We start from the raw sequence: 12,537 nt of genomic DNA, 5'->3' as shown, positions 1-12,537 counted from the left end.
CATTCTCTCTACTATTATTCTGACATTTCACATTCTTAAAATAAAGTGGTGATCCTAACTGACCTAAGACAGGGAATTTTTTAAAGGATAAAATGTAGGTCAGGAATTTGTGAAAAACTGAGTTTAAATGTATTTCTAAGGTGTATGTAAACTTCCGACTTCAACTGTATCTGTACGGTTCTTTGGGACGTCATCGCCAATGCTTTTATTAATGAAGACCGTGACTGATGTGGTAAACACCTCATATTAGCAGGTGAAAAATGGTAAAACATTCATGTAGCTTAGCATCTGCTTCATCGGACCAATTCCATATTGAGCGATTCACTGGACTTCCTTTTGAATTTGTCTGTAAGCAGGAAGCAGGAGGATAGAATTATGGTCTGATTGTCTAAGGGAGGGCGAGGAAGGCCTTGTATGCGTTTCTGTGTGTGGAGTTAAAGTGATCTAGAGTTGTGTCGCCTCTAGTTGCACAGGTTACATGTTGGTTAAAAATTAGGTAAAACGGATTTTAGTTTCCCTGTATTAAAATCACTGGCCCCGTGCCAGCATCAGTTGTGGTGGTAAATAGACAGCACGAAAATATAGATGAAAACTCTCTTGGTAAAAAGTATGGTCTGCAGCTATTCACTGAAATAGATTCATAACTCAGGCAAGCAAAAATCAAGACTTTCTTACATTAGTTAAATAAAGGTTAAATAAAAAATCTAATAAAATTAGAGATTGCGCACAGCTGTTGTTAACAGAGAGACACAACCTCCTCCCTTTGTCTTACCCTCTCTGCCGTCGGTCTTGACAATGCATAGAAAACCAGCTAGATGTATATTATGACTCTGAGAAACATATACTATTACAGTTTTTCAGGTCCGTTGATAGGATAGTCTCAAACGGAGCTCATCTAGTTTGTTCTCCAGTGACTGCACGTTCGCCAATAGAACAGAGGCAATGGCAGTATATTTTTGCCGAGGAGTCTCATCAGGGGGTGCCGCCTCACCTGCCTCTCTTTCGCCGCTGCTTCCTCTTTCAAGTCACATGATTAGGCCTGGTCTGGAGTAAGCAGAACGTCCAGAGCTGCCAACTCGTTGAAGTAGAAATGTTCATTCAAATCGAGTTTACTGATCATTTGTTCTGATGTCCAGAAGCTCGTTTTCGTTCATAGGAAATGATGCGGGGAACATTATGTACAAAAAAAGTTAAGATCAGCGTAAAAAACACACAAATTAGCAGAATTTGTCAGAAGCCCATAAAATGGCTACTATCCACTGCAGATGTGTGTGTGTGTGTGTGTGTGTGTGGTTGTGTGTGTGTGTGTGTTGTGTGTGTGTGGTGTGTGTGTGTGGTGTGTGTTGTGTGTGTGTGTGTGTGTGTGTGTTGTGTGTGTGGGTGCTCTCTACTATTATTCTGACATTTCACATTCTTAAAATAAAGTGGTGATCCTAACTGACCTAAGACAGGGAATTTTTTAAAGGATTAAATGTCAAGAATTGTGAAAAACTGAGTTTAAATGTATTTGGCTAAGGTGTATGTAAACTTCCGACTTCAACTGTATCTGTACGGTCACTTTGGGGACGTCATCGCCAATGCTTTTATTAATGAAGACCGTGACTGATGTGGTAAACACCTCARTATTAGCAGGTGAAAAATGGTAAAACATTCATGTAGCTTAGCATCTGCTTCATCGGACCAGTTCCATATTGAGCGATTCACTGGTACTTCCTTTTTGAATTTTWGCTTGTAAGCARGAAGCAGGAGGATAGAATTATGGTCTGATTTGTCTAAGGGAGGGCGAGGAAYGGCCTTGTATGCGTTTCTGTGTGTGGAGTTAAAGTGATCTAGAGTTGTGTCGCCTCTAGTTGCACAGGTTACATGTTGGTAAAAATTAGGTAAAACGGATTTTAGTTTCCCTGTATTAAAATCACTGGCCCCGTGCCAGCATCAGTTGTGGTGGTAAATAGACAGMCACGAAAATATAGATGAAAACTCTCTTGGTAAAAAGTATGGTCTGCAGCTTATCATGAAGTATTCTAACTCAGGCAAGCAAAAACTCAAGACTTTCTTAACATTAGTTAAATAAAGGTTAAATAAAAAATCTAATAAAATTWGAGATTGCGCASCAGCTGTTGTTAACAGAGAGACACAACCTCCTCCCTTTGTCTTACCCTCGTCTGCCGTCCGGTCTTGACAATGCATAGAAAACCAGCTAGATGTATATTATGACTCTGAGAAACATATACTATTACAGTTTTTCAGGTCCCGTTGATAGGATAGTCTCAAACGGAGCTCATCTAGTTTGTTCTCCAGTGACTGCACGTTCGCCAATAGAACAGAGGGCAATGGCAGTATATTTGCTTGCCGAGGTAGTCTCATCAGGGTGCCGCCTCACCTGCCTCTCTTTCGCCGCTGCTTCCTCTTTCAAGTCACATGGATTAGGACCTGGTCTGGAGTAAGCAGAACGTCCAGAGCTGCCAACTCGTTGAAGTAGAAATGTTCATTCAAATCGAGTTTACTGATCATTGTTCTGATGTCCAGAAGCTGTTTTCGTTCATAGGAAATGATGGGGGAGACATTATGTACAAAAAAAGTTAAGATCAGCGTAAAAAAACACACAAATTAGCAGAATTTGTCAGAAGCCCATAAAATGGCTACTATCCACTGCAGTGTGTGTGGTGTTGTGTGTGTGTGTGTGTGTGTTGTGTGTGTGTTGTGTGTGTGTGTGGGTGTGTGTGTGTGTGTGTGTGTGTGTGTGTGTGTTGGTGTGTGTGGTGGTGTGTGTGTGGTGTGTGTGTGTCAAATCAAATCAAAATCACATTTATTTGTCACATGCGCCGAATACAACAGTGAAATGCTTGCTTTTCAACAATGCAGTTTTAAGTAAATAACAAAAAAATGTGTGCGTGAATGGGGTGTGTGTTGATGGGGTGATTTAAGTAGAACCTCATGGCTCTTTCTGAAGTTAAATCACTTCTGCAGAGCTGGTTAGGAGTTTATTCTCCCATCCATTTCCCTGGGTCACGCACATACTGTACATGTCTTAAAGTCAAACACTCACCCATTTAATTACCTTATGACATAACCATTCATGTAATGAGTGTTGGGTTTGACTGGGGCAGTGTAAGATACTGTATGCCATTTTCATGGGCTGTGTCCCAAATGGGACCCTCTATTCCCTATGTAGCGCACTACTCTTGACCACGACTCCGTAGACCATTTGGGGTGCAACCATGGTTCAATAGAACGTGCTCCATGATAGATAGACACACAGTGTAACAGTGGGTCGAGAGTTGGACCGGGACTAAGATTGAGTGGGGTTGGGTCAGGAGGGCTGGGAGAGAGAGTAGCATGCGTTTCCTCTTCATGAGGTATGAGCTCAGCCTGGACATGTGACTGTTGTCATCTTGCACAGGGGGGAGTTTATTTGCGCTACTCAATAAAACATGCTTTACGACCACCGGCGTCTTGTTTATGGTGTATTAGGAAGTAAACGTGAACTGTTGGACACAGAGCGCATAGTTCATGGCTAACAAGGCCTCTGGATACTGCCATGGTTACTGTCTGGAGAGGGGCAGGTAGTTAGGAGAGGAGGAGACAGAGAGAATGAGAGAGAGAGAGAGAGAGAGAGACCGAGAGCAAGAGAAACAGAGGCGGGAGAGAGCACACTGGAAGGTGCTATTCCTAGTGTAGCCATTACAGAAGGTCCAGCAACGACAACAAAAGGAGCCAGTCAGAAAATGTCATGCCTCAAATACCAGGTCATGGTTTATTTTTCCAGCTGTGTGCATCAGAGGAAAAATGTCCTCTTGTTTGTTTTCTTTCCTTTCTAGTTACATTTAGCGTGTTTGTTTCTGTTTGACGTTCTGGCTTTTCTCTATCGTCACTTGGGGTCTTTGTGGCATCTCGGTTCATTTTGATTGGCCTTTGAAGGACCCAGTACGAGATGAGGCCCAGGGGGGACGGAGACCAATGAGATGAGTCCATTTTAAAGAGGCAGAGACATAGACCCGGTTCCAAGCATTACAACAACACTAAGCGGAGCATAGAGACACTGCAGGGAGGCTTTGGAACTCAGTGTGATGGTTACGAAAGAGAAGGGGAAAGAGACACATTTCTGCCAAATATTACTGTYGAAAACGATGACTTTAAGTGGATCACTGATTCTCACTTTTTCAGATTGAGCTTTTTCTCTCGAGGCCTTTATTGAAGAAGATGTTGATTCAAGTGTGGACATATACATTTGACATTTTTTGCCGTTTAGCAGACGTCTTTTTAGACCACAGTTGTATGGCAAGACATTCTTTTAGGCTAAGCCAAGGACTTCTTAACTTTTCTGTTGAAATTCATGGCAAGTTTCTGTGCTTCAGTCCATGTTACCTCTGGCTATGTCATGTTATTGTCATCAACACGACTTCCACTCGTTCTTTCTGCTAATGTTAGGTAGTTCGGTTTCTTGGAGAGTATGATATTAAACTCCTACAAGTGATGGTGACAGGAGTTTAATATCACACACACGCACACACACACACACACACACACACACACACACACACACACACACACACACACACACACACACAACACACACACACACACACACACACACACACACCACACACACACACACACACACACACCACACACACACACACACACACACACACACACACACAGGTCTTAAAACCCAAGTCATCCCTTGGATCTCAAATCCCAAAGCTGAAAGAGGCCTTTCCACCCCCTCCCTCCACACCTTTGTTGATGTAGTTTTATGGAAAGATGACCTGTTTTTGTAACTGCTGCAAAAAGTTTGAGTCTGTACAGACCCAGGGAGGGCCTCTGATGGGGTTGGGGGTGGGGAGGGTTTGGCTAAGTAGGAACCCAGTATATACTGCTGCCTGCCTTCCTGCCTCCCTTCCTCTCTGCCTGCCTGCCTCCTTGCATGCCTTCCTGCTTGCCTGCCCTCCCTGCCTGCATGGCTTAATGAACTCATCTGAGAACCATTTTGTACATGTTTATTTACCTCTACTGGATAATTAGGCATGGTAAAGAGTGAAGAATTTGACCACCTTTATATCTACAGTAGAGGCACCATTTATGTGGTCACCAGTATGTGACCAGTAGAGACCAGTAGGTAAACAGTAGAAACCAGAAGAGACCAGTAATTTGACCAGTAGAGACGAGTAGGTAAACAGTAGAGACCAGAAGAAACCAGTATGTGACCAGTAGACCAGTAAAGACCAGTATATGACCAGTCTGGACCAGTAGAGACCATTCGACCATTAGAGGCCAGTATGTGACCAGTAGAGACCAGTAGACCAGTATGTGGCCAGTATGTGACCAGTAGAAACCAGTAGATATGTGATAGAATGGCTTTGTGGGTTGATAGGAGGAGCAGTRGTTTCATCTATGGGGACGTGGCARATCCCTGTCTCAGACTCTCCTAAGCTTTCTGTCACAGTGTCACACGTTGTCAAACTTCCTGCTTGGCTCCTCGTACTGTCCTTTGGCGTGGCAGGAGTTACTGTCTGTGTTCTTTACTGTCACTGCTACAGCCGCTCTGCTTTCTCTCCACCTCTCTCCATGTTCCTCCCTCTCTGTTCCCCTCTATCCTCCCTCTCCACATGTCTCATTCCCCATTTCTCTCCCTGTCCAATTCTTTCTCTTCCCTCAGCGTCTGTATGTCAATCCCTCCCTCCCTCCCTCCCTCCCTCCCTCCMTCCTCTCCACACATAACCACTCGCATCACGTCCGCCTGTCTCGTGTGGTGGATGCGAATGGTTTCCATCACATGCAATAAAAGAGATGGAGCCTAAATCAGGCCACACATGGTGTCAGAGATGTTGTCAGTTTCCTAGGGCCCCCAAGAGACACCGCATGAACTCAGAGCCCTCTGGCCGCTTGGTTTCTCCACTCCCTATGTATTACGTAATTCACAGGTAGAAACTAAGTGAACACAGGGGGCATGTTTTGGATCACATTCAATCCAAGCTGTTAAACAGWCCGTCATTAGGCAGGCCGTACTGCCAGGACCTCCCCTGTAGTAGGGAGAGCTGGACTGAATTGTATTTTGAGCACATTAAGCTCATTTAGCTTGAAGGCTCAGTTTGGAGCCTGGGCATAAACCTAAGGCACGGTGGGTCACCTCCCCCTGCCCACAGAGCAGCATCCTGGTAATGGGAAGCAGAGCTGAGTCTCTGCTGTGCCAACCCCAGTGATACCTCCCAGTCAGTCACACACAGATACATTGGCTGAGTCTTTTATTGCATTTTCATTTAATGACAGGATTTCACATTGGTGTAAGCCATTTATTCATGTTTATTCATTCACACACAGATACATACGCATACTGTAAGCACGCACGCCCACTTGTACACACTCACATGGACACACACACACACACACACACTTTGTCTCCTACTCTGTACTACTTCTTTATGCTATTGAGGAAATCAGAGTCATTCATTGAGCCATCCTCCCTTTCCAAATTGTAAAAAGATCTTGGCTTGTTTTACAGTATATCAAATGATCTTATTAAACTTCTAATTTCTGTTTGGAGTAACGAGCCACAGATGGGCTGCTGGATTTCAGATATGTTAAACCTGCTTTGAACAAGTCCAGCGTTTAGCATGAGTTACAAAAACAAATTTAACATCCAACCATATTGGACACCATTTTGGTATTTTTGGCACRACGAGGTTATCCATGACTGCCCATTGTCTTCCTGAGTCTATCCTGAACTAGTCCATTTCTCAACCATCTCAACCATGGTTGAGAAATAGAGAACCAGAAATTCACTTTCACATAACAACGCAATGGTTGCTTTCTTGGAGCTGATTTGGGCTGATTCCAAGGGTTGAGTGTGTTTTAGGCAGGGCACAGTTCCAGAACACTCTCGGACTGACCTCAGCTCAGAGCACTCTGTTCTCATCGGTTACTATAGCTTCCCTCCTCATATTTACTGTAAATAAACACTGTCTTCTAATGAGCAAGGCCGTATCAGTTCTGCTCGGACGTTTGGACCATGGACACCCGTTTGCCCTCCTAGGCAAGAATTAAAGGGGGAAATCCGGGATTTGGTAGATCCGTTTTTGGACAGTTAAATGAATGATACCACCTGACCAGTTGGATGTTTTTTAAATCCCAGAGTGCCCCTTTTAATGGTCAGTTTGAAGAAGAGAACAAGTTGATGATACAGTTCCAGTATATGTACCAAACATTGGTCAAAGAGAAAGCTCTGGGACATAACAGCGTAATCCAATGTGATCAAGGTAGACATTGTCAGGATGTCATATCAACTCAATAGCATTAGGAGAACAATAGCATACGTTGTTCATCCCAAACGTCCACGGTCAGGAAAACCASCTACTGTAGTGTTGAAAAGCGATGGTTGTTCCTTACTTGTCATGGAAAAGTTATTTGTGTTTGGAGCAACATTGTGTTTTGCTACGAGCAGTAAAAGTTTTTTTTTTGTCAGCCTGTGGTCTCAGCATGGTCTCAGTATCTTAGAGGTTGGTTGTTTTGTGGTTGTGGTTGGCCAGGCTCAACTAGGTTTGACCTCGCAGCTGAGGGAAGTGATGACAAACCACTGTCCAGTTGAATGAGCAGCAGCCAGTCTGAAGGAACCATGAAACTCCACATATAGACAACGCGTTATCGTCAAACTGTGAACAAGGAAGCGCCRATTTCACTCTTGTCTCCATTTATCTGGAGTCTGCTCTGATTTCTCTCAGATCCTTCCTCGGAAATGTTTATAATGAAATCCATTTAATGATTTTCACTGAGAAAATTGTCTCAGTCTTCAGTCCAGATATGCATAGACTAGAAGACATTTAGCTGCAGTCCAGTACACCCAAACCTTAATGTCTAAATAGTATCAGCTATCCAGAGGTTCTGTCCTCAGTGTTTTGCGGTCTGTTTTGAGGATTTACTTCTGTGATCTGATATGAGAACAGACAGTTTTTTGTTTCACTTTGTTTGTTTGAATTGTCCAATGTCCATCTATCAGATGGCGATCACTCTAATCAACCAGAGAATCTAGAGGCCTTGTGTGTATCCCAGGCGCCTATAGTAGTAAACATACAGATGCTTTCCCAGTGATATAGAGCCCTATGGGTCTGTGTCTGTTGTCCTGTTGCCAGACCCCAGGGCCCATCCAGGAAGTCACCCACTGGGAGACCAACAATTAAGCCATGACATATGGATCATGACCGTGGACTGAGACGGTCTCTGGACTGAGGAAAAAACACAGGTCCAACAGAACAGCTGCTTCATCTGAAACCTCCGGCCCAGTCTGCCCCCTTGACTCTGAATCTTACAATCAATGGGAGGGAGGGGGGGGGAAGTGCAGGAAATGGAGGGGGTAGCGGGTTTGCTTTGTTGTTGTTTGTTGTTGGTGGCGGCCATGTTTGTGTTTTGACAGCTGTCCTCCATTTTGGATACTCGGACAGCTAACCCTGAGAGCTTAGTTGATCCTGTCGACATTCCCTAATGATGATGGAGTTGGAACGCCTTGTCTGTGTATTGTAAAACATTCCTTTTGTCGTGTTTGATTTACTTTTAGCACAATAGATTTATAAAATATCTGTCAACATATTTAGATAGGTCTGCAGTTKCTGGCCCAAGTCTTTTTGATTACTTAGAAGTGATGCATGTTGTCATGTTCTTTTTTAGCAGTGGAAGCCGGCATTGGGTTTGCACTCCAAACACGTCAGTCGTTATAAATGTTCTTGAAGCTTTGAAATCCATTTTGTTTCGCCCTAACAAACTGAATAACCATTGCCATGTTCTACAATGATCCATGCACAGAGGCAAATTGAAGAGGAGCTTTGTCACTGGCCACTACATCTCACCGACCAATACTTTGGTCAGCTGCTATAAGACCTGTCTGAGGTGATTCTGTATGACTGTCTGCACACAAAGAACCGGCACAGTGATATTAAGAGATATTCTTGGCAGCTCAATGCCTCAACACTCCTTCCGGTAAATCTCCTTTTCACTTTGACTTGGCTGAGTGGACAGAATACATCTTCCAGCTGGAAAGGGTGTTGAACTGAGGTCTGCTTGCCAATGATCATTACAGGTCCCAGGACAGCTATAGAAAGAGGAGGCCTGGTATCCTGGTCAAAGTCCCACTGCGGCCCTATAGCAGCAGAGCAACCTGACTAGCTGGTCACTTCAGTATTTTCTAATTGGCTAAAGTTATCCCTCGCTAGCTCTTCAACTGCATGGGTGGCGACTCAAGTGCTCTGGCACTCAAGTGGTGCCAGAGCACTTGAGTGGTGCCACATTTGTGGTGCCACATTTGGTGCCAGAGCACTTGAGTCACCACCTATGCAGTTGAAGAGCAGTACAGCTAGCGAGGGATAACTTTAGCCAATTAGAAAATCTATTTGGTGCCAGAGAACTTGAGTGCCAGAGTCTATTCTACACCAATGCTTTTCTACAATGGAAATGATTAGGCTTTATACAACKGGTGGGTCTAATCCTGAATGCTGTTTGGTTAAAACCGCATTCCAGCCCGGTGTCTATTCCACAAATTACCATCGGCTAAATCTATGACGTTGAAATGCCTGTTTACTCTGTTCCATCTGATACACACAATCCACTGTCTCATCAGCTCAGCCAGCTCATTTATATACTAGATATACTATGTAAAAAGCATCTAGACATTATCTACCATTTTGTTTAGACTGGCATTTGGTTTTCAACAGCGGAGATTTGCAACTGACATTTGCAATATTGTTTCAATATTGAAATTCGATCTCCAGCTGTCCTATGGTCATGAACCTGTCAGGAGTCAGGACGAGACAGACAGGCAGGCAGCTTTTCTCTGCCAGGCGAAATCATGACTCATTTTTTATGGATATATACAAAGAAATGTCAAAGGAAGAACACGAAATGCAGCTTCAGTTTGAAGTGATTGTGTTAGCTGTGTGTCCTGGCGAGATATTAAATGTTCTATGCCAGGTGAAATCGCGCATCATTAGCTCATTGTTATGGATGTATCCCCAAACAATCACCAGAAAACAGCTTAAAACAAACRCAAATGCAGCTCCTTTYGCTGTTATTCTGACTGCACTGTTGGACGAGGCTGTGTTAGCAAGCAAGGGATAAGAACATTGCCAGCTGTCATGGCAATGAAACATTTGACTGGGTGGCATCCATAGAATTAGAACAGAASGACTGGGTCGGGTCTCTGGCAAAGGAACCGATAGAACGACTGACCAGCCGGCTTGGGTAGCAACCCTAGATTCGTGTTGTGACTATATCTCGTGGAAAGATGAAATAGTATGAATAAATTCATCAAAATAAAAAAAAACATATGAAAATATGTCAATCATTGTTTGAATATGTTGTTAACCCGTTGTAGAAAAGTGATAATGCCCTCGAAGCCGTTGTTTGGAGGATATATTGGCACGGGGTCTTGGACCTAACAACAACCGTGCCAATATATCCTCCAAACAACGGCTTCTCGGGCATTATCACTTATATAATTCATTATCATAATCATATTACATGAGACAGCAAGCCCTACAGGCATTTATCAGCCATAGGTCAAGAAGTTTTAACACAAAGATTGCATTGGCACAGGCCATCTTTGTGTTGCCATGGAAATGTTGGAAGTGGCTTTCCTTGAGCTGGGCATGCAAATACGTTTTGTTTCAGGTACATGAAACGCAGGACCTTTCTTTTTTTCGCCCACTTCCTGAATTCAAATGTAATGCAGCTGTGTTCCCGTCAGCACTGTGGATCTCGCCACTCATCTGTCAGGAAAGATATCCTTGGAAAGAAATATTCCAGGAAAATGTAAGAGAATGCCAACATTCCTCCATGACTTTCCCCGCTGGTTGGAGGCACTTGAAGGTCCCTGGTGTGAATACATACTCCTACAGCCTGATGTTGATTATTGAATCCAGGAACTGTCTGTTTACGTTTCATTATGAGGAGTGTGTGTGTGTGTGTTGGTGTGTTGTTGTCGTGTGTGTGTGTGTGTTGTGGTGTGTGTGTTGTGTTGTGTGTGTGTGTGTGTGTGTGTGTGTGTGTGTGTGTGTGTGTGTCATAGAGTCTGCCAAGTGAAGGCTTTCCCAGGAAAATAAGCCTGTGGCACAGTGTAAACAGTTTGGGGGGGTCTTGTTATGGTGTCCCTCACCCCCTCACCACCTGGGGCCTCAGGGAACAACTGGGCCCTTTAATGTGGCCTCCAGGCTGTTTGTCCAGATGTGGGGACCTGGAGATTCAGACCCAGGGCCTGRAGAAGCCCAGACCTCAGCCSACATAGGGCCAGCCAGGCCACACTTTGACCAGGCTCTCTGCTGTCTCCACATAGCCTGACTCTGTAGCCACCTGAGCCATAATATACCCAAATGCACCCTAATCCCTTATAGTGCCCTAMTTTTGACGAGGGCTCATAGGACTCTGGTCAAAAGTAGTGCACTTGCACTATATAGGGAATAGGTGCCATTTGGGACGCACCCCTAGGTAGAGTGCAGAGATGCAGGATATACAGTCATATGATATAATATATTGAMTATACACTGAGTGTATAAAACATTAAGAACACTAATATTGAGTTGCACTCTACAAGGTGTAGAAAGTGTTCCACACGGACGCTGGCCCAGGTTTACTCCAATGCTTCCCACAGTTGTATCAAGTTGGCTGGATGTCCCTTGGGTGGTGGACCATTCTTGATACACCTGGGAAACTGTTGAGCGTGAAAAACCCAGCATTGTTGCAGTTCTTGACACAAACCGGTGCGCCTGGCACCTACTACCATACACCGTTTAAAGGCACTTAAAATCCTTTCACTTCCTATGGCAAGGGTAGTCAACTAGATTCAGCTGCAGGCTGTTTTTTGTTGGAGCGAATTGTCTGGGGGCCGGAAAATAATAATCAGATAATTATGATTTGTACACTGCAAATTGGCCACAACTGGCACAATTCCAAAATAAATTGTACTTGAAAATAACAATAATTGTATACCTTGATTACTTGAGACATGATCAAATATATATTTTTTTGTGGGAATACTCCCCACTTGGGGGCCTGTTTTTGTCGGCGGGCCACCGTTGGTGTGTGTTGTGTGTGTGTGTGTGTGTGTGTGTGTGTGTGGTGTGTGTGTGTGTGTGTGTGTGTGTGTGTGTGTGTGTGTGTGTGTGTGTGTGTGTGTGTGTGTGTGTTAACAGTTTGAATAGTGTGAACAAACTAACTATGATGCTGTCGAGAACTATTTTAATATGTTTTTACATACACATTTTATTTGTCTGCATTTCTCTCCTTGTGTAGGTATCCAGGAGGGTACCCAGTGTACTAAGTGTAAGAATGAGTGGGCAGAACCTCCATAGCACTGCTCTACGGCTGTGCACTCTACTCACCATCGCTGTTGCTGTCCTCGGGTATAAAGGTAAGCAAGGACACCTGTCAGTCAAAGTGCATGCTTCTGTAAACTTGTATTCTGACTGTAGATAGTTTCACTACCTCCACTGGTGTCTATGGAATCATATTTTTTCAAAACAAAAGTCCCAGGGTAACATGACATTACCATGACCAATA

General features: G+C 43.9%; 1 protein-coding gene across 1 annotated transcript in view; it reads left to right on the top strand.

The window, feature by feature from the left end:
- The window catches only part of LOC111977262 (collectin-12-like), a 57,018-nt gene that overhangs the window by 26,294 nt on the left and 18,187 nt on the right, over positions 1 to 12,537 (top strand). Inside the window, 3 exon segments of the mRNA XM_024006646.2 lie at positions 12,271 to 12,315; positions 12,318 to 12,338; positions 12,341 to 12,388. Coding sequence (XP_023862414.1) covers positions 12,271 to 12,315; positions 12,318 to 12,338; positions 12,341 to 12,388 — 114 coding nt within the window.

The sequence above is a fragment of the Salvelinus sp. IW2-2015 genome, linkage group LG17 (genome assembly GCF_002910315.2).
Source record: "Salvelinus sp. IW2-2015 linkage group LG17, ASM291031v2, whole genome shotgun sequence".
NCBI classification, from domain to species: Eukaryota; Metazoa; Chordata; class Actinopteri; order Salmoniformes; family Salmonidae; genus Salvelinus; species Salvelinus sp. IW2-2015.
The sequence above is the reverse complement of the archived record's forward strand: the minus strand, read 5'-3'. Positions and strand labels throughout refer to the sequence as shown.